This window comes from Nannospalax galili, unplaced genomic scaffold (assembly GCF_000622305.1).
Source record: "Nannospalax galili isolate Female #2095 unplaced genomic scaffold, S.galili_v1.0 scaffold874, whole genome shotgun sequence".
NCBI lineage: Eukaryota > Metazoa > Chordata > Mammalia > Rodentia > Spalacidae > Nannospalax > Nannospalax galili.
In genome coordinates this window covers 365,695-390,938 of record NW_008334302.1, presented here as the reverse complement: position 1 = coordinate 390,938, position 25,244 = coordinate 365,695, and the positions used below count along the sequence as shown (strand labels likewise).

Genomic DNA, 25,244 nt, shown 5'->3' with positions numbered 1-25,244 from the left:
TAAAATTCCCAATGTTTTAAATTTTATTTAATTCTATGAATTATTAATCTTTGGTTATCACTGTGGTATATTTCTGATAATGGTTCTTAAAAAAGTCAAAGCTTAGGAATTTTACTAAGATGATAAGAAAATAAGATTGTTTTCCAAAGTCTTTCTGAGTCTAAGAATAAGTACTGAAGTTTACAACGAATAAGTAAATACATTCTGGGAGTAACGTGTGCCAACAGCTAGCATAGCCTCCTCTTCTAACTTCTTCCCCATTCTTCCTCTTCCTGCTTCGTTTTCCTCTCTCTCCTTCTCCTTCTCCCTCCCCTCTCCTCTCCTCTCCATTCTACCACACAGAGAAAACAGGTATTGGCACACAGGATAAAAAGTGACTTTAAAACTAGACTGTATAAAATTTATAACATAAACACTGAAAGCTTTTCTTATAGAAAACATTAAGAATTTTTTCAACCAAAATAAAACTACCATTCTCATAGGGGATAACTTATAATTTTGTTTTATGATATATTTAAACCAACATATTAAGGCATAAAACTTTAAAATAATAAGAAGTCATGAGAGGTAGAAACTTTTCTTTAACTTGCAATAAAAATTTTTTAAATCACAGAGAAAATACTAAAATAAAGCATGCTGAAAGATAATTTGTTTTCAGATTTCATTTTCTTTAATGAACTCAAAAAGTATCCAATAAATCTATTTCATTAGTAAGGGTGATTTGCTTTTTGTGTAACTTTCAACAAACAGACAAAAAATTCAAAACCACTTTACATTTGATTCAACTTAGGATTTCTGACTGAGTGTTATGAATGAAAGCAGAAAAATATTTTTATCATTCATGGGGGAATTTTAAGAAATTTTAAAATCTAGAAATATTAGTCTTTCATTTAAAAAAATTTCTAGAAACCCATAAACAGCATTGGGCGCTTTAATAACCATAGGTTCATTTAAATTATATTTTATGAAAGTGTTTATTTTACCAAACTACTTTATCAAGTGGAATTCAAAAGAGAATGCTTAGTTGCCTCTAACCAAATTTGTCAGCCATGCAGTCCAAGAAAAGAGAGGATTCAGTTATTATCCCCATCTGTATGCTGTACCTCAGTAATGAAGGCTGAAATGCACCTCAGTCAGTGGCTTATTCAAATTAAGAATTAGATTTCAAAGTAAGTTTTCAAAAATAGTTATCTCATGGAAAATTGCATGATTAAATCACAAAACACCTTTCCATTGCATAATAATCACAAAATATAACAACATATCAGCATAAGTGGATGACATTTTTGAAGTTCCTAAAAAAAATGTTTTCTATATTGAGATATAGCAATTTGAGAAATTCCCCAAGATCTTTCTGTCGCTGAGAATATTTTGTCATAAAGAGATCATCTGAGTTTCCTTCTTAAACACGGACTATTCATATATAGGCAGCCTATGCATGGTTTTGCACACAGGTTTGACTCTTCTACATCCCTGGTCATTTTTTAAAGAGTATTTTTGTTTTTTTGTTTAGAAGAACATTTCAACATAGGGTTGTAAGACAGAAAGAACTTAAGTCACTACATTACCACTTTCCAGAAACAAACCTCCTGTGAAAGAGTGAGAGAAACAAGCTAGGGTACTCACAGCACCTCCAGGTCCCGCAGAGCTCTAAATGCCCCATCCTCAATGCAGCTGATCTGATTGTAATCCAGTTGCCTGTTAAACAGATTATAAGGATGTATGTAATTGAAAGGCTGTAGGTGACAGGAAGACTTCTGAAGGGACTGTGAAACGCCGACCACACTTCCTAAAATGCTCTCTCTTACACACACTCATCTGCTTCAGAATGTCACAAGCCACTCTGGACTCTATGCAGCTACTGAAACCTCTTTTTGTTCTGAACTGTCTGTGCAAATAGCAGCCCCTGGAAAGCTCCAGTAAATAATAACTGCACCTTATATTAAATGCCATAGGAATGCAATTTCATTACATCAAGAAAAGCTATCCATTAAGAGCTTTCAGCGTCATCTTGCTGAAACAATTTCATTAAGGTAAAGGACTGTAAATCACTTAATGTCACATGCACCCCCTCAGTGACCTAACAGAATCCATTTATCAGAGAAGCCCAGCTGCATGTTAATTCCACTATCCTTGGCAAGAAAGAGTAAGACTACTTTCAGGTTTCCATCTTTTAAAAGCAGTTTTCTTTCCAGAACTCCAAATTGAAAAAGAAATGTCACTCTTAGTATCTCTCTTCTATTCCCTACCAATAACGCACATTAGAAAGCTTGAAGTCATCCTGTATGAGGGGCTTCACTACCCTCAGAATTTGAATTCTTTATCATTACATGTAAATTCTCTAGAATGCAAATCTAGCATTCCTTTGAGTTATAAATCCTTCAGAATTGTGATTCTTGAAGAAAATAAATTTTTTCAGTATTAGGAAATTTAATAAAAAAATAAAAATAAATCATTAAAATGAAAAATAAAACTTTTGCCTTTCTCTAAGATACTGACTTTAGGCTAAGACAAAACTCCCATAAACTTCAGGTATTTTCTTAAGAGTCTGCATATATCTATAAAAATAATTTTAAATGTTGTTCTCAGTTCATTAAATAGACAATTCAAACAAATAACTCTTCTCCAATTGTTTAAGTACTGCATGTTAAAATACAATGGCGGAAAGAAAAGCAATGATGCTTGATGCTCTTTTACTGATGTTTATTTTTGAAATTCAAAGCTTTGCTGTTCATGTTACGAAGTCTACTTTCTTGGACTAAACAGCTGTGTACTAAGTACTATACACCCTCCAGGCTTGCTTCCATAAAGCACTTTTAAGTCTAGTAGCTTGATGCTTAGAGGAATTATTATTCTAGTAGAGAAAGTACATTTTAATGCTTCTCTTGAGACACAAATGAAATGTTTGATGAAATAGTCAGGTGAGTATTAGCTCTCCATGCATTGCTATGAGAATGCGGACATACAGGGGTGAAATTATGATCATAATACAGATGCATCTCATCCTTGTTTCAAGTTCAGAATTTGCCAAAAGGACTAATTTACATTTGAGGACTGCTCTTAAACAAGAGTTTGAACATTTCCTAAAACAGCTAATTTTCTTATGACTACTTAATAAAACTACAGTGATTTAGTATGGTGACTTTCAGAGTAAACTCTCCAGAGTCTTTACTTTAGAAATCAGGTACACAAAGACTATCTCATGAAATATACATCTCATTTTTAAACAGCTCTCCAAGGGACACAATCATACACAAACTACTTTGATGTCATGCAAATGGTGCGTACAATCGAGGATAACATGAAAACAGATGCACCTGGAGAAGATACAGTGTAATTGCTTTATAAACTTAGGCTTTCCCCCATGTAATAGCTATGACTCTGTACTGTAATAGCATAAACCATTTCAACTTATTAGGAAGTAATGCAGAACTATAATTTCATTTTCCAAGAAGACTTTTAAAGCCTTATGATATAATCTGGCTGCTATGACTCCAAGAAAACACTTAGATTCTTAAGGACTTTTGATTTTTAAAGATTAAATTCATTTAACAATTAAGTTAATAGCCTTTTTATTTCAAAGTGCTAAATATATATCTACACTACTATTCTCTAACCTCTTGAACAATTCATCAAAGCCATTTAAATTAGTACAATGGCATGAAGTGTTACTCTTGACATGCTACAAAAGAGAAATTGTTTCCAGACAAATTGGCAAAATCTTTTAATGCTATCAAATTTGCCTAATGCAGTCTCCAGGTTAATCTGTAAAAGGGTGAGCTGTATGTTTGCCCATATCTTATTATCCTTAGCTGTCAATGTATAAATCAGTGCTGACACAGCTTCTTCTAAATCATGCATACAATACACAAAGGGGAAGCACTAGCATGCCAGAAAGCACTCAAGCAAATCTTGTCCTACAAGGACTAAGAGACCAATCACTTTCCTCATGCCAGGCAAGTTGTATTACTGCTAGAAACTTCAGCAATTTTACTCCGTTTTAGTACTGTGTATAGCTACATACTACTCTTGAATCTTAAAAAAAAAAATCTAAGCTTTCATGCCTGTTGCGTTTAATAGGACATAAGTTTTCCTTAAAAGTTTTATGGATGTTGTTCTGTTTCAGAGGACATATTTTCTAAAAACAAAAATAGTTCTGAAGTTACTTGTACACAAAGATAACCAAAAGCAAACAGGTGATTAATCTCTTCATGAGTGGTGATTTTTTTTTTTTCTATTCAAGTGAGAGTTTATGGAAAGCTGTGTGCTCGCATGTCTGCTCATGAGACAACCTCTCCATGCAGATCTCCATTTGTCTGCATATGGTTCAGGATAAACAGTGTCAAAACTGTGCAAAAGCATAATTTATTTCAGAAAATCTGGCCTCTTTGCATGTACCTTGTTTCCCTCACTCTGCTCCTGTCCCTCTGAGTTGCCCTTCAAATCCTGGGAGGTTGCGCTTTCTGTAAACAAGAAAAAATCTGTTCTCGCCCATGCATTTAATGACAGGCTGACTTTCTTTAGATGGGATTTTCATTTCCACCACGGAATTCTTCTGAGTTAAGGGACTCGGAGGATGTGTCCTTTTTTCCCCTCACTTCTCCAAAGATTATTGTTGTAACTATTCAGCCAGTCACAGGGTAAATATTTTGGTCTTTATAGAGAATTGAATGAAAAGGGTCCAGTAGGCCAAAACTTTCTGGGGCTTTCACTGTAAATGGGCTACTTCATATAAAGGGTGGGGGAACATTTCTTATTTTCTGGAAAGAAACATTATACCACATCGGGTTTACTCATATCTTCAGTCAGCCTGGATCAGCACAAGCTTTTGTGTCTTTTCTTTCATTTCCTTTTGTGTCTGTTCAAATTTGAAACCCTTTCTCCATTTATATCCTTCACTATCCTAATTTGTACATTTGTGTTTTCAAGCACCGCTCTATCCAACACAAATAATCATGTTAAAAACATCATCATCATCTCTCTCAGCATTAGCCCTAAGATTCCCTTTTCTGCAGTGGAGAAAGCTCCTCTGATATTTGGGAAACTCCAAGCTGTCCATTTTTATTTTTCATAGCTTGGGGAAATGTAGTCTCAGACCAAACATTCTGCCGAGGGACTTGCACACTAGGAAGTATCACTCCGTGACTCACAACATAAAATTTCTGAAGCCGATTGGGTTTTATTTCATACTAAAAATAAATTAGTGTAGTCTCCAAGTACAGTTTATTATTAGCATGCAAATGATATATATTGTTTCCAAACTTAAGTTTAAAAGAGATACAATAAGGTTTATTATGGAGATACTGTATTATGTTGTTTAAGTACTTTAAAAATGTCCTATTTCCTTCCTTTAAAATTGAGCTACCATACTGTGTTTTAATCTGATGTAAAAAAAAATACTTTCTGGTGTTAAATTAACTGGTTATGTCTCTACTCGTAGCAAACTGGTATTTCTCTACAGCTTCTAAGAAATATGATCAATTACTCATTGGCTTTCAATTAGAACATGTAAAATACACTTAACTGTGAAACAGCACAGAGCATTAAAATCCAAAATAATGCATTATCTGACAAGATTAACAAAACTTTCAACAAAGTAAGTATGTCTATGCTCGAGTTTGGTTGTATTTTGGGATCTAAGGGACTAGACACATGTGATGTTCATATTGCTATAGAAAGATGAATGTCTATAAATCTATATGATTTAAAACACATTAAAGTGGTAAAAATAATTAAAAAGAAAGAATATTTCATAATGTACAGGAACCTGATAAAAATGTATTGCATGGGGAGTAAAGAAAGAAAAGTCTCTTAAAGGTATTGACACAGTATCTTTCTGTATGGATAAAATCCAATACCATGTAAGTTTCAAAATATATAAGCTCCACTCCAATTGTTATTTTAAACTATATTCTAAAATTTATATTCCAATATATAAATAATACAAAAATAGTAAAACTTGTGTCACATAAATAAACACTTTCAACATAAATTTAAACAACCACATCAACTACATCATTTCTGTCAGAATAAGAGCACATCAGTGTGAGCCTGGTCATGGTGAAGTCGATGATCAAGTGAAAAACTATTCTGAGAAACTAAAAATAATTTCTATTTCTTTAGATCTTTTTTTTGGTCTTTTTTGAGACAAGGTCTCCCTGTAGCCCCAGCTCTCCTGGGATTCACTATGTAGACCAGGCTGGCCTTGAACTCACAGAGATCCGCCTGCCTCTGCCTCCCAAGTGCTGGGATTAAAGGCGTGCTCCACCACACCTGGCAAGATTTAATCTTTTTACAGTCTTTCAGTCAGTGTTTAGTATATCTAAGGAATATGCAATCTTCACTTTTATTTGAAAATTCTTTATTACAAGTTTATATATACTTTTCATTTTTGAGGAGCCTACAGGTTGGGAGAAATATTTTTTAACAGATATTGGAGGAAAGATGACTTTGTTGATATTCATGTTCTGATAATTCTAAATAAAAATAATCCAAGATGATAGAAACTAAGAGATTGATATTAATACTTGATTATATTTCTTGAATACACAGCATGGTACTGTCAGATTGTATATCATCTAATCATCTTTCTTATGAATTTAAAAAGGTAATTATTACTAGCATCTCAATTTTATGAGAAGATGTGACTCACATAGTCGAAGAACTTATACATAGTAAAGAGCAAATATTTTATTAATCTGTAATTGAATATTAGGTTTCAAAATTCCCCACTCAGAACCCAAGAGATTGGAGAAACCAATTCATGATGCTTTTCTGTTTCAAGTAGTGTTTTGGAAAAACTGAGGCCAGGTTTCAAACACCATGAGATTTCAGAGGAAGTGACTGCTCTAGACGAGGCTGAAGTAATGAAATGAGGGTAGAAAAAAGGCATCGCTAGAGGCCTTAAGATGTGGCTGAATAGTGAAATGTTTGCCTAACATGCACAAAGCCATGGATTAAATTTCTGACACTGCAAAAAAAAAAAATCCTTAAAATTGAGTAGAGTAAAATAGAATTTTCCCTATAGATGGAACAGCTCCATGAAAGAACAGTATTAGTAGGATCATGACAGTGTTCAGTGAATATTTCCAAAACCAACCAAGACTCTCAGACCAGAGCAAAGAGCAGCAGCAATGGAAGACAACCCAAAGTCCATGTCAAACTCAAATTACCAGGACTAGTCAGAATGCCTGTAGAATCTGGATGTCACAACGTTCAGTAAAGCTGACTGCTCTCTCAGGGAAAGGGCTGTATCCCCACAAACTACATAGAACCAGGACAAACTTCAGCTTTGTTCTTACAGCTTTTCTTTAGTGCCTATAACAAATCATTTGAATTCATAAAATGCTTTTGAACCATGTCATCATGAGATGAAATCAATGCATCATTGAAAAATATCTAGCACCTTTGCTAAAAATTATCTAATAATAATATAACCTGGAGGTCAAAATCAATTAGCTGGTCAGTAGTAAAAAATAGGCTAATTGATCTATGGGGCTGGAGAGATGGCTCAGCAGTTAAGAGCACTGACTGCTCTTGCAGAGGACCCGGGTTTGATTCCTGGCACCCACATGACAGCTACGAACCGTCCTTAACTCCAGTTCCAGGGGAATCAGACACCCTCTTCTGACCTCCACGGCATTGCATGACATGAGTGCACTCACATACACACAGGCAATACACTCATACAGATAAAACAAAAATAATAAATACAATATTTTAAAAAATGGGCTGATCTATGAGGAGAATCAAGAAATATGAAGGTCTTTTCTGTCTCATTGAACATCACAGCACCATACCATCCATGTCAGTTTTTATTTTTAAAATAGGTACACTGATATTCCAAATTAATCAGTTTTTTCTGTATTTTGTTTGCATTATTTTGTTTTGCTTTGAAGACATTTATGAAGATACATTGCATACTTATGGAAGAAAATTTGCTATTGAAGAAAAATGGTTTCAAGTATCCTCGATATAAAAAAATGAAAAGTTCAAGAGGTATTTGATAGCTGAGTTCATTATAGTTATTGGAATTATCACAAATCAGATGCCTTGGGAGGGAAAGCAGAAGAACCAGATTGTGGGATCACAGACACTTCCCAAACATCTGTGACACCTGTTACATTGCTGATTCATTCTCATTCATATTCATTCTCTCTCTCTCTCTCTCTCTCTCTCTCTCTAAAAACCCCTGAATTTCTCAATCAGCTCCACAGGCATCATGTTGGAGTGCACTGGCCATCATGAAATGAAACTCATTTATTTGCTAACTACCTACATGACTCTTATTATTCATCTATCTATCCATCCATCCATCTACATATTTATCTATCCATCCTATCCATCCATCATCTATCTATCATCTATCTACCATTTTCTATCTATCTATCTATCTATCAATCTATCATCTATCTATCATCTATCTATCTATCTATCTATCATCTATCAATCTATTATCATTTATCTATCTTCAGCAGCAGCAGCAACATCATTCTATAGGTATTGAAGATTCTATGACATGTTGAATTCCCATGGGATTTTATCTAAGGAGGACAACAGGTCTCATGAATGAGGAACAGTTTTTCTTTCAAAGTCTTTCCAGTCTAATGAAAACTATCTGGGAGGGAGCTGGGTATGAGCAGTTACAGTTTTTATTTCGATAGCTAATAGATTTTTTATGATAAGTGAGGAATTAACTAAACTTAAAAACTGACTAAAGGAACTTTCTCAATTATGATTATGATGGCGGCAATGAAGTCCTGCATATGCACAAGGAAACTCACACAGCTGGATGGCTCCATGTTGGTTCTACGCTATATGAGAAACTTTTGATCTCTTATTGTGAATTATGTAAATGATGAAGAAGAGAAAGTAAGCTGGATGTATAAAACTAGAAAAATACACAAACATAGTGATATATATTATTAACCTTTCTATGTAACTCTGATGGAGTTGTATGGGAGTGTGCCAATTATGAGGGTCAGTGAAATTTTTAAAAAGAAAAAATGAAATAAAATAAAAATAAATTTAAAAAGAAAGGGGGAGATGACCGAGTTCCAGCAGGTCATAAAATTTCTAACAATGTATAAAGATTAACTTTTGGTTTATCAAATGTCCTTATTGTTAATAAACAATGTACCATTTATTGGAATGTTTTGCCTAAAGTGTCATACTCATACATATTTACTGTCCAGTTGGCACCATGAATTATGGAACACAATCATTCTGAATCATTCTGCAACTTATACCTTTGTCTATAAATTAATGCACATAAAAAAACATTAATATTTTGGAAAATATAATTCAATGAAGAATTAATTTTCCTAGAGCAAAAGGATAAGACTCACAGGTGTAAGGATGTTGTAATCAGAATGGTGCAATCAATCAGGCAATGGATAAAGGCTGGGGCCAATGAGAGATGAAAAGTGTGTGGCAGATACTTTAAAGATAAAGAACGAAATGAAAGAAGCAAAAAGCAGGTGTGTTTTACTTTATACAGAATGTCTAAAACAACTCTTATATAGATTCAATTTTTTAAGTATTCATTTTGAACTCAGTAAATAAAGTAAAATTTAATCAGACTTTTGGGAAGTGAATAAACAAAGGCAAGCTGTTTCATTTTTAGGTTTACATTTTTGTACTTCTCCCTTAAATCATAAGGTAAATATAATTGGGAATATTTTTTTTTATAAAAACAAGGGACTCTTAGAACATTTCTGAATTCATAAAGTAAATACTTCAAGAATATGCACTCGAGTATCTGCAAAGAAACAAAGACTAAATGAGAACATTCTCCAAGATGATAAAATTAAATAGAAACACCCTCTAACTAGATGATTTTAAAGAATACAATGCATACCATAATTATTTCTTACTAGACAGGATTAGGAGAGAAAAAAGTTTCACAAATTCATCATTAACTCTTTAATTATGTACATAAATGTTTGAAGGTATGTTTTGTAAGCATTGGCTAACTGAAGAAACATCAGTTGGTAATGACAGGGTATCTATAGTACCGATTTTGTGATTTGAAACTATACTTGTAAATCCTATTGCTGTTATGAATGCTATCATTCTTTTGATATTGTATATGATTTTGCTTTCCTGATATCTGACTGTCTATGTTAAGACAAAACACTAGTTTAGGCTGTGGCTGCGGCAAACAAAAGAGGTAACAATATCCAATACTAACAGCATTTTAATCAAGCTATGAAATAAAGAAGAGATAAGTGAAAAAGTTATGGTGAATTCTCTCTGGAGATGCTTAACACGAAGATGAATGTCCATCTGTCTAGAATAGTTTTAGTGGAGCTCGCCTTGAGGAACGTAAATAAAAGTCTTCTAATTTGCAGTATTTCCACAGCATCAATTTCACCTTCCCAGTATGCTGCCTTTAGTTATTTAGCCCATCTACAAGATTACAGCAAGTGCTTTCACTGGAGATTGTGTGGAACCCAGAGTTTGCTCTGCATAAGGCCTAGGTGTGGCAAATCTGACGGGTCAGGATGGGCTTTCAGACAGTGTTCCACAAGGCAGGATCCCCGCGCAGCAGCCAAGACACGGATGCCTTCTGCTCTTCCTTCTCTTTCTCTTTTAGTCTCTGAATACTGTACAGTAGTCACCAGTACCCAAAGCAGGGCGATCAACTTGGAAATATCTGCAACACAGCCATGATAAATACAACTAAGCACTGTTCATCTCTGGACCTGAACACTAATATTATCATCAGTGGCTATGCATTACTTGATGGATATAGCTACTAGTTTAATAATAATGTGAATTAAATTTGTTTTATCATTTTTAACAGTTGTTTCTTACATCTGAATGATAAAATTAAACTTCATGCGCAGTCCCATGAAATGAGACCTATTTTTTTAAAATTCTATTTATTTATACTTATTTTATCTTTTTAAATTTTCTTTTTAGTTTTTGAGACAGGGTCTCCCTGTAGCCCCTTGCTGTCCTGGAACTCACTATGTAGACCAGGCTGGCCTCGAACTCACGAAGATCCGCCTGCCTCTGCCTCCCAAGTGCTGGGATTAAAGGCGTGTGCCATGACGCCCAGCCTGAAATGAGACCTATTTTTTAAAATTTTTGTATTGATTTTTTGTGTATTTCGTACACAACAGCTCAAACAATCTTAATCATCTTTATACCCGCGTCCCCACCGGCACCCTCCCATACACCCTCCCACTGAAGCCCATATACTCGGAGACCTATTTTTAATGATGCTGCTTTAGATATTCCTAATTCTAAAAAGATGTTTTTCTAATTGTAAAATTGTGCAATATTTTCATTTTATAAATTCAATTACTTAAAACTTGTGCATTGTGACCCTTCAGTTTTGCCCTTTTCCTCTTACATCATGTCATGAAAAATGAGCGTGGGAGGATTGTGTTTATTTTCCTATTTCAGTGTACTCATTCAGCCTAAGGCTCTCTCTGAAGCCACATTTCCTCCACAGAAACATAAATGCTAAAGGTGAATCTGTGTGGATGCCATGTTCCTCAGCTTCTCACCGTGTGGATCTTGTCACTTTGCTTCTTAAAAACAATCACATTCAGATTCTTAGACACACACACACACACACACACACACACACACACACCACACAAACACACCACTTTGCTTTTGATAATCCAATCACATAAAAATGGTTAAATAAGGTTGTCACTGACCTACTTAATAAATTCTTCATTCACTCTTATTTGCTATTACTAATACACAATTTATGAAAACTTTATTTATTTATTTATTTTTACATTAATTCAGGAACTCTTTTCCCGGCATTCTATGGAACTTCTAATTATACTCTAATATTTTCTTTCCTTAATCCCTATAGTGTTTAATGTTTTATTGTAAATGATTGTTTTCTTCTATATTAATCTGGTATTTTCTAGTATATTTTTTTCCATTTTCAGCTCCATGTCTAACTGATTCCTAATAGAATAACCATGTTCACGTTTTACTAGTCTAGTAATTATATTCTAACATTGCAATTTATCATACATGCTACTATCCTGTTTCCTTAGTATTTTTCATAGATGGTTTTTAGCAGACACTAGTTGAATATCTGCAGTGTGGAATGCAATACTATAGTTTCATAGCATTTTACTGTCTTAAGAGCTCTTACTCATTAAGTAAATACCTAATAACCACAGCAAGAAAATTCAAGCAACCACTATATTTATTTTATAAAACGGAATCCTAAGGTGTAGAAATGTGGAATGATTGCTTGTTTCTGAAAATCCAAAATACAGCAAAGCTTTCTTGAACTGTATTCCTAAACTCATCTCCTGGCATATACAATAGTCTTGTCTTAAGAGCTCTTACTCATTAAGTAAATACCTAATAACCACAGCAAGAAAATTCAAGCAACCACTATATTTATTTTATAAAACGGAATCCTAAGGTGTAGAAATGTGGAATGATTGCTTGTTTCTGAAAATCCAAAATACAGCAAAGCTTTCTTGAACTGTATTCCTAAACTCATCTCCTGGCATATACAATAGTCTTTAAATTTGAGAAAAATTCATGAATGTGAGGAGAGGGAAAAAAAGGTATTAAAATGTCCATTTTTTAATGGCAACTGAGCTTCTATCTCACTTTCTATTTAATCTCTAAACTTGTTTTCTAGGTTAATTGAAGAAGACGTGAAAAAACTCCCCTCATGATAGGTCAGCACCCTAAATGTACCCTCATATACACAAGAACATGTCCTCACAGAATTGGATGCTGTGAATATCTTCAGAATAGTAAGACATTTGTTTTGAGAACTTAGAGCTAATATTTTCTGTAAAGTAACAAATGATATTCCTCAAGGGTGGTCAACTGTAGCCAATGCAACCTGAGTAGGTTCAAGACAGGAATCGAGTCATAGTGTAACCTCACATAATACACTGACTGAGACAGGCTGGATAACACTATGTCAGTAAATCTAACTTAAAAGTTCTCAAAGTCCTTGCTAGTAAAGTTTTTTTTTTTTTTTTTTTTAAAAAGAAAGAAATCCTTTTCGTTTGAGTGAGTGCACAAAAAAAAAAGAAAGAAAAGAAAAGAAAAAGCCCCCAAACAAAACAAAACAAAAACAAAAAACCAGCCAGAGTTCTAAACATTTATACCTGGAAGCCTGTATTTTTCTGCCTTTATTTTTACATTTGGAAAGCACAAGTTTAGGAGAAAATAAAAACATTTGTATTGAGAATATATAGTGGCCGAAATCTGTGGCTTTATAAACACTTGTCCTCTTTGACAAGGGAAAACATCTGTTTCACTTTCTCTACTAGAGAAAAATACTGCTGATCCTACCATGGAGAATTCTGAATATCAGTTAATTCTTGAAAAAGTGCCTGTTCTGTTTATTCCTAGCTAAGAAATATTGGATTGCGAGAGTTAATCTCAGCATACAGGGGTTCTTTAACCCTAAATTCCAAGGTACTGCAACAGCCAAGGAAAATATTTTAAGAACTATCATTTAAAGTCAACTGAAACTCATAATTTTAGGAGACTAATATGGTACTTTGAAATGTATAAAGATATATATTGACAATATTAGTTTTGTCACTGAGTACTTAAATGTGACAGGTGGCACAAGAGCTATCGGCACTTACACACCTCTCCTCCAGAAAGCAGATTAAAGATTTATCAAGGAAAATAAATGTACATTTCTTTTTTATTCTTTCTTCATTCTTAAGAGAGGTTATGCATATATTCCTTAAAAATATGAGAGAAAAAGCTATGAGGAAAAAAATCCACATAAAGGAGAATATAGCTTTCTTGTTTTCACACTTTTAGTATTTAATGAAAATGGGAATCTAAAAGCTCCAGAGAAAGCTGCAGTTCTAAGTTCACTTTATCTCTAACTAGAAAATATATCTACTCATTCAAAACCCTAGTTCTTACACTCCTCTTCCAGCTTACCCTGACTGAACTGCAAAGCAAGTAAGAAGTGCCTGGCGGAAAAGGGAAAATCACAAAGAGTTTTTCACATTTCATTAGGTTTTAAAGTCCTAACCATGGTTTTGAAGAAAGAATCTGATAACTCCTGAATTGACATACATCTTCTACCTAAGAATCTTTTCAAGCAGCAAAAATTTATGTTATTGTTAGATCTTTAAAAAAAAAGGTTACACAAATAGTCCATCATTTTCCTGATAATTTTTAAATCTAAGCTTGATGTAGAAAACTGATAATTTAACAAACATTATAAATTAAAATGTATGTAAATACTTACAAGTTTTTAATGTCAACTGCCCCACGAAAAGCCTTCCTTGGAATGGCTTGAATTTGATTTTCACTGAGATCACTAAAAAAAGAGAAAGAGAAAATGATCAAGTTATAAAATCTTGTCCCAGGTAAATGTAAAGAAATTAATAATGCAATTTCTTATAAAATAATGTATAATTCTAATATAAATCAAAGGCTGGAATAAATATCATTAAATCTATGTTCAATTATAAAGTATGATGCTTTTAATTTAACAGTTGATCCAACTGCATAAAGTGTAAAGTAAAATATTTCATCAAAACAAATAGTTCTTCAGAACTCAGTTTCAGGGGAATTTGAAGTTTTAGAATTTGATATTTGTCCAAAATCACTATTAAAACTTATCTTCTTAGAAAAGGCTGAATAGAAAGTGATAAAAGCTGGACCATACAATGCACTTCCCACAGCAATTTAAGAAACCTTCCAAATGGAATATGACAGCACCAGTCCAACAATAAAATTAAGTTTCTGCATGAAATATTAATAGTAGGCTGATTTAAAGCCTTCCTTAAATAATTCCATTATAACCATAAACATAGAGTGTCTATATTTACATCTTAATTTAATAGAGAAATGCATTTTAATCAAGGAGTAAAGCACTCTGAGTTGAAGAGTTTGCACACACACACAAAAATCACCCATACGGAAATGGATCATTGCTTTTCCTTCAGTGTCTACAGAGGCAATTCTATGAGCTCAGATAGTATTATTAGCCTTAACAAGCAGGATACAAATATTCATGCAAAGGATGCTATTGAAAACGGAAAAGTTTCCTCTTGGTTTAATTTACATGGGAATATACCAGGAAGCTGAACTAGCAAACAAACTGCTAAAGAAACCATGAGGGTAATAACATTTTGTTAAAATTCCAAGATCAATGATTCACTCAAGGAAAGATGGAGTTACTGACCATGGTTGCAGAGCAGAAGAAAAACTGAACCATTTTCCAGTGCAGGGAAGCACACTGAACAGGTTCATTCACACCATCTCCCTCAAAGCTGTTATGAGCAGAGCTTGTAATTCACATACTTGTAGCCAACAGAGAGAAGAGGAGATCACTGGCAGATACAGAGATTTAGCGCCTGGTCTTGACCTCATTAGTGCTAAGACGCTCTTGCTCCTCACAAGCAAGATTTGCATCTATACAGCAATATGCTTAATGTTCAAATAAAAACGTTTGCTAAGCAATTTGTAAAGAAATAAATGTGACCTACTTAATGACAGTTATTTAGCCCTCCTCAAAAAAGGGTAAAAAAGACCAACAAAAACTGTATTTTACTTCTAGGAGTAAATTCACCCATTTGTGCTTATGCAGGAGTGAAGACGGACGTCCATTTCCTAAGTGATACCGTCCGTTATTGCTTTCAATAATTTCAGTACATCCTTAGGAGTCATAAAGCTTCATTTCCTTAGAACTTTCTATTTTTCCTGCTTGTCATTGATTCAGACTGATTTCCTTTTTAAATTACGTTGAGTTAAGAGTATTTAACAATACGTATTTTAAAAGCTTTAATGGGGAAACTGTTCAGAGGAGGCTACAGAGGTGAGACAGCAGAGAAAGAAACAACAGAGAGCAGCAAAGACCGAGAGGAGGAAAAGTCGGAATTCAAGCAAACACGAACTCACTGTGTTCCCTGAAAAATCACTGATTGTTTTACACTGTCACTTTCTCTAAATATTTCTTTTTCCACTTCTCAGACAAAGAATGCTTCCTTTACAGGGCATATATGTGAAAAGAAAATTAGATGACTATTCTCTTAGAGCCTCTAGCTTTCTTTCCTCCATAGCTGGGGCAACTTCCTTCCCTGGTATCCTAGCTCTTCTATTTCCAGGCACTGGAGTCAAACTCCCAGTATCAGTGGTTGGGGGGGTGATGATTTTAGGTAGTTAACACTAAATTTTATCTGAGGAACTATGGTAGATTCCTAGTGCATAGAGGAGCTTCCTTTTACTAATAGTTACTAATGTTCCTATGAGTGTGTAAGAGTCTAGGAGGCCCAAAGCTCTTTATTCCTCTAAGATTGATGATTTTTGCGTGGCTGTCTCCCTGAGCAGAAGGATCCTGAGAATGGTATGGAGTCTCATCCCAGACTACTCTACCAGGCAGTGTTAGTTGGTCTCTTCCAAGGAGGAATCATGGCCCCATGTTCACCTGAGGTTAAAAGAAGCTGACATATGCAATAGTTGATGCTTCAGGAAAAAGGTATTATCCTTTGTTTCATTTACCATGACCATCTTAGAAAATAGATACTGTTATTTTAGTTCTGCATGAAAGGGAACCAAGCTTTGAAAATAATAATTATCAATGTTGTATAATAAAACTATTTACTAAACATATAGGAAATGCAGTTAAATGTTGACCCCAAATTGGGAACTTCTAAAGATGATACTACGGATTACTTAGCCTCAATATGATCTTCCTCTGTGTATAAACTTGGAGTTTCCTTAACTCATACTATGCTTTGACTTATGCCATTTGAAAATGATGGATTAGATTATATATTAGCAATAATTCATATTTGCTACATATTTTCAAGTATTTCAGTCATTCCAATTCACATTTACTCATTTTATATCTACCATATGTGAACCTTCAGTCAGTGTGTCAGGGCTTACTAACAGAGCTAGCCACAGCTGTGTTTAGGAATTTTTAAATCCAGTAAAGAAGACGAGGTAAATAAGAAATAAAAGCAAATGAAAAGCCAGGTGGGTGTGGAGACACACACCGTTAACCCTAGCACTCAGAGGCAGAGGCAAGCAGATCTCACAGAGATGGAGGCCAGCCTGGTCTACATAGTGAGTTCCAGGCCAGCTGAGACTATAAGGAGACTCTGTCCCAAGATGAAAGTACCATAGAGGTGTTGGTTGCATACATACTACCATTGCTCCACTTGGAGCCCAGCTATTTGACCCCATTGCCCTGTTCTGACTCTTGGAGACCATTGCAGGTACCAGGAGGCATCGTTGAGAGCATTCTGTTGTTCTATGAGCCGTGCAAGATGAGGCAGAACTGCTGAGTTAGAGGGATGGAGCTGCCAACGGGAAGCCTGGAATTGTATTGCTAGGCAATAGAGAGTAAAAATGTTTCAGAGCAAAGAAATGACTGGGTTGGAGTTGATTTTTAGGAAGATTAATCTGGAAATTGAGTTTCAGAGCAGGCAGGAATGATGGGCAGAGACATAGTGCCAGGCAGTGTCTCCAAGAGTTGGCCGGTGCCCAGGGAATGAGGTATTTTTTTAAAGAGAACATTAAGTAATAAAGTCTGCAGTTGGTTCCAAATGCAGGCTTTGATGGAAGTTAAGGTGACTCTCATCTCAGGCAGAATTTGGACTCATTTGAGATTTCGGAGCAACACGGTGACCAAATGGAAAAAATGAAGAGACAAGTGCACTGCTTGCATGTGTCAATGCCAACCACACGCACAGTATTGGAGAGTTGAGGCTAGATGATCAAGTCAGTTTAGAGGTTATTGAAAATGCTCAGTAATAATATGACATTTCCTGTAGAATTTAAAAAAAATATTGACACTCTTGAAAGATTGGTGTATTCGTTTTCTGAAAATGGCAAGCATGCTAAAGATCTGGGAAGACTTGCATTCAGGAGCCAGTCCCCATAGTAAGGAGAATCAGGGCAAAGGAAAGCAGGTCTAATAGGAAAAACTTTACATGCTTTACATTTGCATTGTTACAAAGGCCTCCAAGAACCACACCGAAGAAGGGCCTATATGACCAATCATGAAACCCTGGGGTTCTCATCTTAGACACCATCATTCTAAATGCCAGACCTTTCCCCAAACATCTTCAGTGTCTCCCAGCAGAACCCTCTCCTCCCTCTCCACTGTCCTTACCACTGTTAGAACATCTGTAGACGGCCAGCTATCCTCATTTCCACAGAGGACTCACTCCTAACTGGTCCTCTTGCTTTGACTTATGATCCCTTATAAATCATACCTCCAGCAGTACAAACATTAGTCCCCCAAAATGAAACAGTATCAAACCACTTCCTCTTAAACTCTACTGGATCTCATTTTAGGAAACACAGTCTTTAGAGAGATTCAGACTTTGAGTATGTTCTAGAGCATACTATGAACCCATCAGCAAATCTTCACTTACACTTTAGAGTACTTCCAGAATTTGTTCTACCCACCCTTCTGCTGCCCTAGCTACCTCTGGTGTGGGCTTTAACAGCATGCAAAAAACAATCGCTTGCTGCTGTCCCATAATTGTTGCTTTTCAGATTAAAAAAAAAAAATCCAAGTAAGTGCCTTGTTTCAATACAAAAGGAAGCCAAAAGCATTACAAAGATGTACAAGCCCTCAAAAGAAACTGTTTGACACACATTTTACTTCTTTGTTGAGCCTTCCATTGCCTACTCTGTTTAGACATATTGTCCTCTTTGGGGCTTCTTGGAAATTTCAGTCACTCAGTTAGGAGAGCTTTCCTGCTGTTCAGTCCTATTTCTGTCTATAACATATGAATCCTGATACATTAATTAACAATCTAGGCATTCATCGGGTTCTTCCTCTACATTAGCATGTAGTACTTAACAACCAAAGGCTTAATGATCATAGTAGTAATGATATGCCAACAATTAACTATTTTTCTTTCAGTTTTTGATGTATCTTCATTCCAGTGCTTCTTACTCCTAACAGAATTGCCACAGAAGGTTTTCTATATGGTGACAACATTTATAAGGTTTTATGGATATCCAAGATGAAAATCTATGTACCTTGGGATGGATTAAATAATCAATAGCCAATAATAAGAGTTGTATTGAAAATTAATTGGAATAAGAAAAGCTTGTGTTTGTATACTAGATATTTAAATTGATGAATAAGGAATTTTCTGTTCATCTTAACAGCAGTAAAATCCTAGGGTTTTACTTAACAAAATTTTTACTTTATAGATTTTGTGCAAAGCCAATCAGTGTCCATCATCTAACTGCATCAGAAAAGCAAGCTCCGTTGTGGTTTCTGCGTCTTTGCATTTTCCAAGTCCATGTGTGGTCTTTGCTCTGACTTTATAAAAGGTCAATGTTAACATGTGTGCTCAATTCTGACATTATAAAATCCTTTAGTCTACAAAGATATCTCACCATCACAACTTCACTCTAAACTTTTCAGATTTTAGGGTAAAAAGTAATTTCTGACAGTTTTGAGAATCTAAAGGAAGATTTGTTTCCATTCGAAAAACACTGAGAAAGGGCTGGAGAGATGGCTCAGCAGTTAAGAACACTGAGTGTTCTTGCAGAAGACCCGGGTTTGAATCCCAGCACCCACAGGGCAGCTAACAACTGTCTGTAACTCGAATGCCAGGGGATCTGACAGCCTCTTCTGTCCTCTGTGGCCATTGCACGACACAGGTGCACTTATTTACATGCAGGCATAACACTCATACACATAAGATAAAAACGATAAATAAAATATTTTTTAAAAAAGAAAAGAAAAATACTAAGAAATTAAGGATTCAGAAATTAAAATAAAATCCTTCTCAAGGCTTTGTTTAGATATAATTTACATATCAAAATATCATGACTCATTTATACTGTACAGTTAAATGGTTTTAAAAGTATTTACAGAATTGTGAAATCACTATAAAAACATTTCATAACATATTTATTTTTATAGTTTAGAGTACTTTATTACTTATGATTTATTTATATGTGCACATATGTGCAGAGGGCGATCACAGATGTCAGAAGAGGGCGCTGGGTCATCTGGATCTGAATCAGAGGTGGCTGTGGGTCACGCACTGTGGGTAGTGGAAACCCAACTCTGGTCCTCTGAAAGAGCAGCAAGTGCTCTTAACCACTGAGCTATCCCTCCCTGCCCTACACTTTCATCTTTTGCCTTAAAAAGACAACTTGGTAGCATGTTGTTTGCATGTTTCTGTGTATGTGTTTATGTGTGGGTGCACCTGTACCACGGCACACCTTTAGAAGCCAGAGGACAACTTGAGGGAGTTGGTTATCTCTTAGCATTTGGGTCTCAGGCATTGAATTCAAGTTACCCAGTAAGCACTTTTAACAACTGAGCTGACTTGTAAGCCTTGATTTTGTTATGTGAGGCAGACTTGCATTCTGCAGTCCAGATTCCATATAATAAAGGCTAGCCTCAAACTCATGAATATCCTCTTGCCCTGTCTTTCATGTGGTAGGTTTATAGGCACGATAGCATTAGATGCCTCACCTGAATTGTATAAGATATTCTAGAGGGGAGGGGGGTACAAGGAAATGAATTTTCTAATATATTTATTCAAAACATTCTTTATGGATTCTTTCAATTATTTTATTTCTAAAAATTAAAGGTAACTTCCATGAGTATTCTTTCTATTTAGTGTGTCTGAGGATTTTCAAAAGTTGGAATATAATCCCGTGGTGCTGACCTACTGCATCAGCGTTTCACAAAAGAGCCAGTCTTGCAGGGCTGCTGTTTTATGGCCCACGACGTATGGTTTCCAGTTGAGTGTCCCATTAACCTCAGCATCCAGTGATATCATTTTAATTATATAAATTGAAATGGCAATGTATAATACCTATATCATGTAAAAATGGATTCACTTTATGTGAAAGTATTTTAACTATATCTCACAATGAAGCAATAAATTTTCTTTAGATGGCAAAGCTGACTGTAAATTTAATTACTGGTAATTTTATTTTTCTCTGCAGTTTAACCTCTCTTAGAATTTGACCTGGAATATCATAAATTTGTACTTCCATGGACTACTTTGGAAACTACTGAGTAATGACAGATGAATATTTGCCCAGATTTAAGTTTTGAAAAGCAAAGAAATATAAATCTGAGTGGCAAATAATCATGCCAAATTGTAAACATCATCACAGTGATACATTTCTGACTCATAAAATGTATTGTTTACTTAAGGAAGTTCTTTTGGTCAAAAAGTACATTTCATGGAAAGAAACTGTTTTCATGTATTTGAAATTCCACAGAACTGAGTATGGGTAAAAGATGTGTGAATCTGAAATAGCATACACATTTTTTCATTAGTTTATGAGTCTTGTGCACAGAATAATTGGATGACTATAGAATATCCCAAGACTCGCAGGGAAAGGCATCTCAGAAGAGTGATTTGGAACTTCAAGATGAGTGGTCTAGTCTATCTTTGGGTTCAGAAATCTATACAGAGCAAGTAATTCCAAAGGGAATGGAAGGTCAGCCTCCAATGAAGGGTAAAAACATTGTGTTTCTACATTAAGATAATGTGACCTACAGCTGGTGAAAATGATCATGCAGTCCTGCAGATAGAGAATCTCTTCATGGCTTGTGAGTCACACCATTCAAAGAAGAACATTGAGGTCCACATGGTGCTTCTCCCCTCCCTCCCTCTGATTGACTGTGGGACTTTGGCAAACATTGCAACCTCATTAACATTCCACTCCATCATCTATAAATGGTCATGAAAATACCATGCACCTTCTAAAGCACGTGCTTAGATAGAGCTTGTGCAATAGACTGTTTACCACCCAACAAATGCCTCGTCTAGGCTAGGCCCTGCCTTCCAGAGCTGTGGATAATGATTCATGTTTTTGTCTGTTCCTGATGTGGTGAAACGCAGGTCTTGACTGTGTCTTCAACATCTGAAGAGTTCTATGTTGGATATGCCATTTATTAGCTCTATGACCTTGAGCTACTTTAGTTTTCTAATACTTTAGGTTTCAGTTTTTCCAATCTATAAACCAAGATTAATATTTAGAACAAATTTCATAGGGCTTTTTGGGAAAATTACAAGAGATATTCAGCAGAGACTCACAGACATTAATAATATTTAGTAAATGTCACAGATCATCATTTTAACATGGAAATATATAAAAACAAACAGGAGTTTTGGAAGATGCATTACAAATAAAGTGAAATTTAGCACACCAACCATATCCTTCAAAATACAATTTGAAATTAAGCAGAAAATTCTTTTTTCAGGTTAAATATAGTATTTGTGACTTATATTGCTGTCATTATCAATAAATACTTAAACACAATTTCAACAAACTTTGAGTTATATTAAGATACACTTAAAATTCAGGAAATTTAAAATTATCATATACAGTTTCTGAATTACAAAAAAAGCATTAAGAGTTCGTAAGTCATATCTGGGCATGTCATGGTGTTCTGAATGTAAAAAGCCATTTTATAATTTTTGAAGGACAATCATAAATGGATGTTTCTGATAAATGTACAAAGCACATTCACTATTCAGCATACGTTTGGAGGGATCCTAAGTCACATTTTCATGATATCATGACTTCTGAACTACATACAAAAGATGTCAGAAAAACAAATTTTGAAAGGTAACTTCTGGTTCAATATTAGGTGAGCAGCATGGGTGGAATCCGAATCCTTAAATAGAGGTCATGCATGTGCACGTCTGGTAGCGCCTTTTCCCACTGTCTGCTCTGTCCTGAAGAAGGTCTGGATGCAGGAGATTTAGGAGGACCCTCCCCAAAGGCAGTTTGTTTTCCCTGGCACATCACCCTTTGGGGGAAAAAAGGAAACTTCTTGACTCCAGAGAGCATCAAAGTCCACATGAAAAATCAGAGAAGTGCCTGAAAGCTGTGTTGAAGTAAGAAAGAAACATGGAAAATATGAGTTCAGAGAGAGAGAGAGAAAGGATAGAAGAAAGAGAAAACAATAAAGGAGGCAAAAATGGTGGAAATGAAAAATGGTATCAGATATAGGGCACAAAAGAAGGATCAGAATTGGTGCTTTTAACTGCACCCTTTATTTCTCTTATGCAACAGGTAGACATTTTTTCAGTTCTGAGATAGTTCTGGTTGTGTTACACATCTTACATACCTAATATGCAAACAGTAAAAAGTAGGCATGCTTACCTGCAACACAGAGATGCCAAAATGAAGGTCTATAAGGAATTTAGAAAGGTGAAGGTTTGGAAGGGAGCAGAGAAGACTACAAGTCCCAGAAGTCCCTACTCACAGGCATTTAAAACTCAAGTGACATAGGGTGCATCTGCTGTAGGTTACGTAAAGATGCCTCCTTCAGGAGCAGACCAAATTCATCAAATCTGCACATTTAAAACACAGTCCATTCCCATCACCTTTGTGTAGCTTGCTTATGTCTGACACAAAATTTCACAATTAGACCTCTGCAGTTCTACCACACCACACACGTCATGCCATTTTCATGAGACAAAGTTTACTTTGCATTCAGAAGGCCACTGAGATGTTTTGTTCTTGTGCCAGCTGTCGATGGGAATTTTAACCCGCCATCCTTTACTGAAGCTCTTTTAATAATGGAAGCCAGGGCACCTCACTGTTTAAATTGATGGAGAACTGCACTTCAGTGCCACCAATTCTTCCATCTGTTTCACACTCTGTTTGGATGCCAGAAGAAAACCCAGCACAATTCTGCGGTGTAAGTCAAACTATTGGCCACTGAATCAATTCCTGCCCAGCAACTGCTCCAAAAAGGCACTCAAATCAATTTGTTACAAAGGTAGCTCATAAAATGATCTATGCTCAGCTATACTTAGCCATTCTACACAGATAATTAATCCAAGTAGATTGAAGACTAGCATTGAATGCAGCTCTGGTGTCAGTACACCTTTGTAAGAAGTAGCCAGTGATAAAGTCCTCTCAACACACACATGCCGTTTATGTTGATAATACTAGAGAATTTAACTGCAAAGTATAAATTTTTCATTTCACATGATTTCAGAAAATTTTATACACCTTAACACACCTAAATATATCCTTTTCTGACTTGTTTGGTTTCTTTTAGTTGCACTAACGGAAGAAGGGTCCTTCTGTAAAAGAAAGAATATCTGAATTGCCTGGATTGGTTTGCAAATGTCAATGGACTAATTCAAAGATATCACAATCTTAACACTTGAACAAATGTGGTTTATTTCTACCTCACAGAGAAAATCGTCCTCATCACAACAGCCAGTGGGCTGAGTGACAGCAGTTCACAGTGGAACAAACCAGGAGATCTGCATAGATGTAAATGGTTCTACCATTGCTGGAAAGCAACAGAGCAGACCTGGGAGGTCAGCCAGGACTTGGGGCCCCTGGGCTTCTGGGTGGCTTAAATATGAAAGATAAAAGAAAAAACTTTAGGGCACTGCTAAACAGTCTGTGTATCTGTCCACATTCACAAACTTACATGTTTTAAAATGTTTACATTTTGTTTTTTTTTAATTATTTATTTAATAACCACATACTTAGAAGAAGCATTTCATTACACCAGCATTGACATATTCAATAACAATTTTCTGAGCTAGGCTGCATCTCTTACAAAATTGGCTGTACATTTTTAGGTTTACAGTTGAATTATTACAGTTATACAATATTATACTCAGTATAAACCCTATAAAACATAAAATTAAATAAGGTTCTAGCATTTAAAAAAGATCTACATTTCATTATTAAAAGATAGTTTCATACAGAAAAATTCATTTTTAATGCAATTGACATTAAGATGTTTGCACATGCATTTCTAATCTCTATATATCTGATTATTACTAGTCACATTTTGTTACTTTCTGAGATCCTTGGCACCTGAGCATGGATATAAAGTTATCAGGTAGATTTATTTCAATGGTAATGTTTTTCACACCTACTAATTAACATGAAGAAACTTTTTATGCTTCTTCCTCAAAAAACTTTTTATTTATTGATTTTTGTGTGTATTTCATAGAGAACATCCCAAACAATCTTACTCATCTTTATACCCACATCCCAAATGGCACCCTCCCATATACCACCCCCACTGGAGCTCATATACTGTCATCCCTGTTACTGTCCACTGTGTTATCAGTGCCCCCAGCCGTTCCCCAGTGCTAGTCCATCCGCTGAGTCTAGTCAGCCTATCTAGAGATCCTTGTTTTAGGAAGATCATCTCTTCGTCAACTAGCAGCAATCAGGTGCCAACATTCTTTTAGATAAGATTGGGGTCTGCTGTTCATTTTCCCAGTTCTATGCTGGGTTACTGTCTGGGAGTCTCCTAGGCC

At 35.3% G+C, this 25,244-nt stretch overlaps 1 protein-coding gene across 4 annotated transcripts in view; it reads right to left on the bottom strand.

Annotated features, from left to right (window-relative positions):
• The window catches only part of Slit2 (slit guidance ligand 2), a 354,605-nt gene that overhangs the window by 128,139 nt on the left and 201,222 nt on the right, over positions 1 to 25,244 (bottom strand). For all 4 annotated transcript variants that reach the window (XM_029561716.1, XM_017797197.1, XM_017797196.1 and 1 more), the window contains exons 5-6: positions 14,231 to 14,302; positions 1,627 to 1,698 (exon numbers count right to left, since the gene is read on the bottom strand). In XM_029561716.1, the coding sequence (XP_029417576.1) occupies positions 1,627 to 1,698; positions 14,231 to 14,302 (144 nt within the window). The remainder of the gene's footprint in view (positions 1 to 1,626; positions 1,699 to 14,230; positions 14,303 to 25,244) is intronic.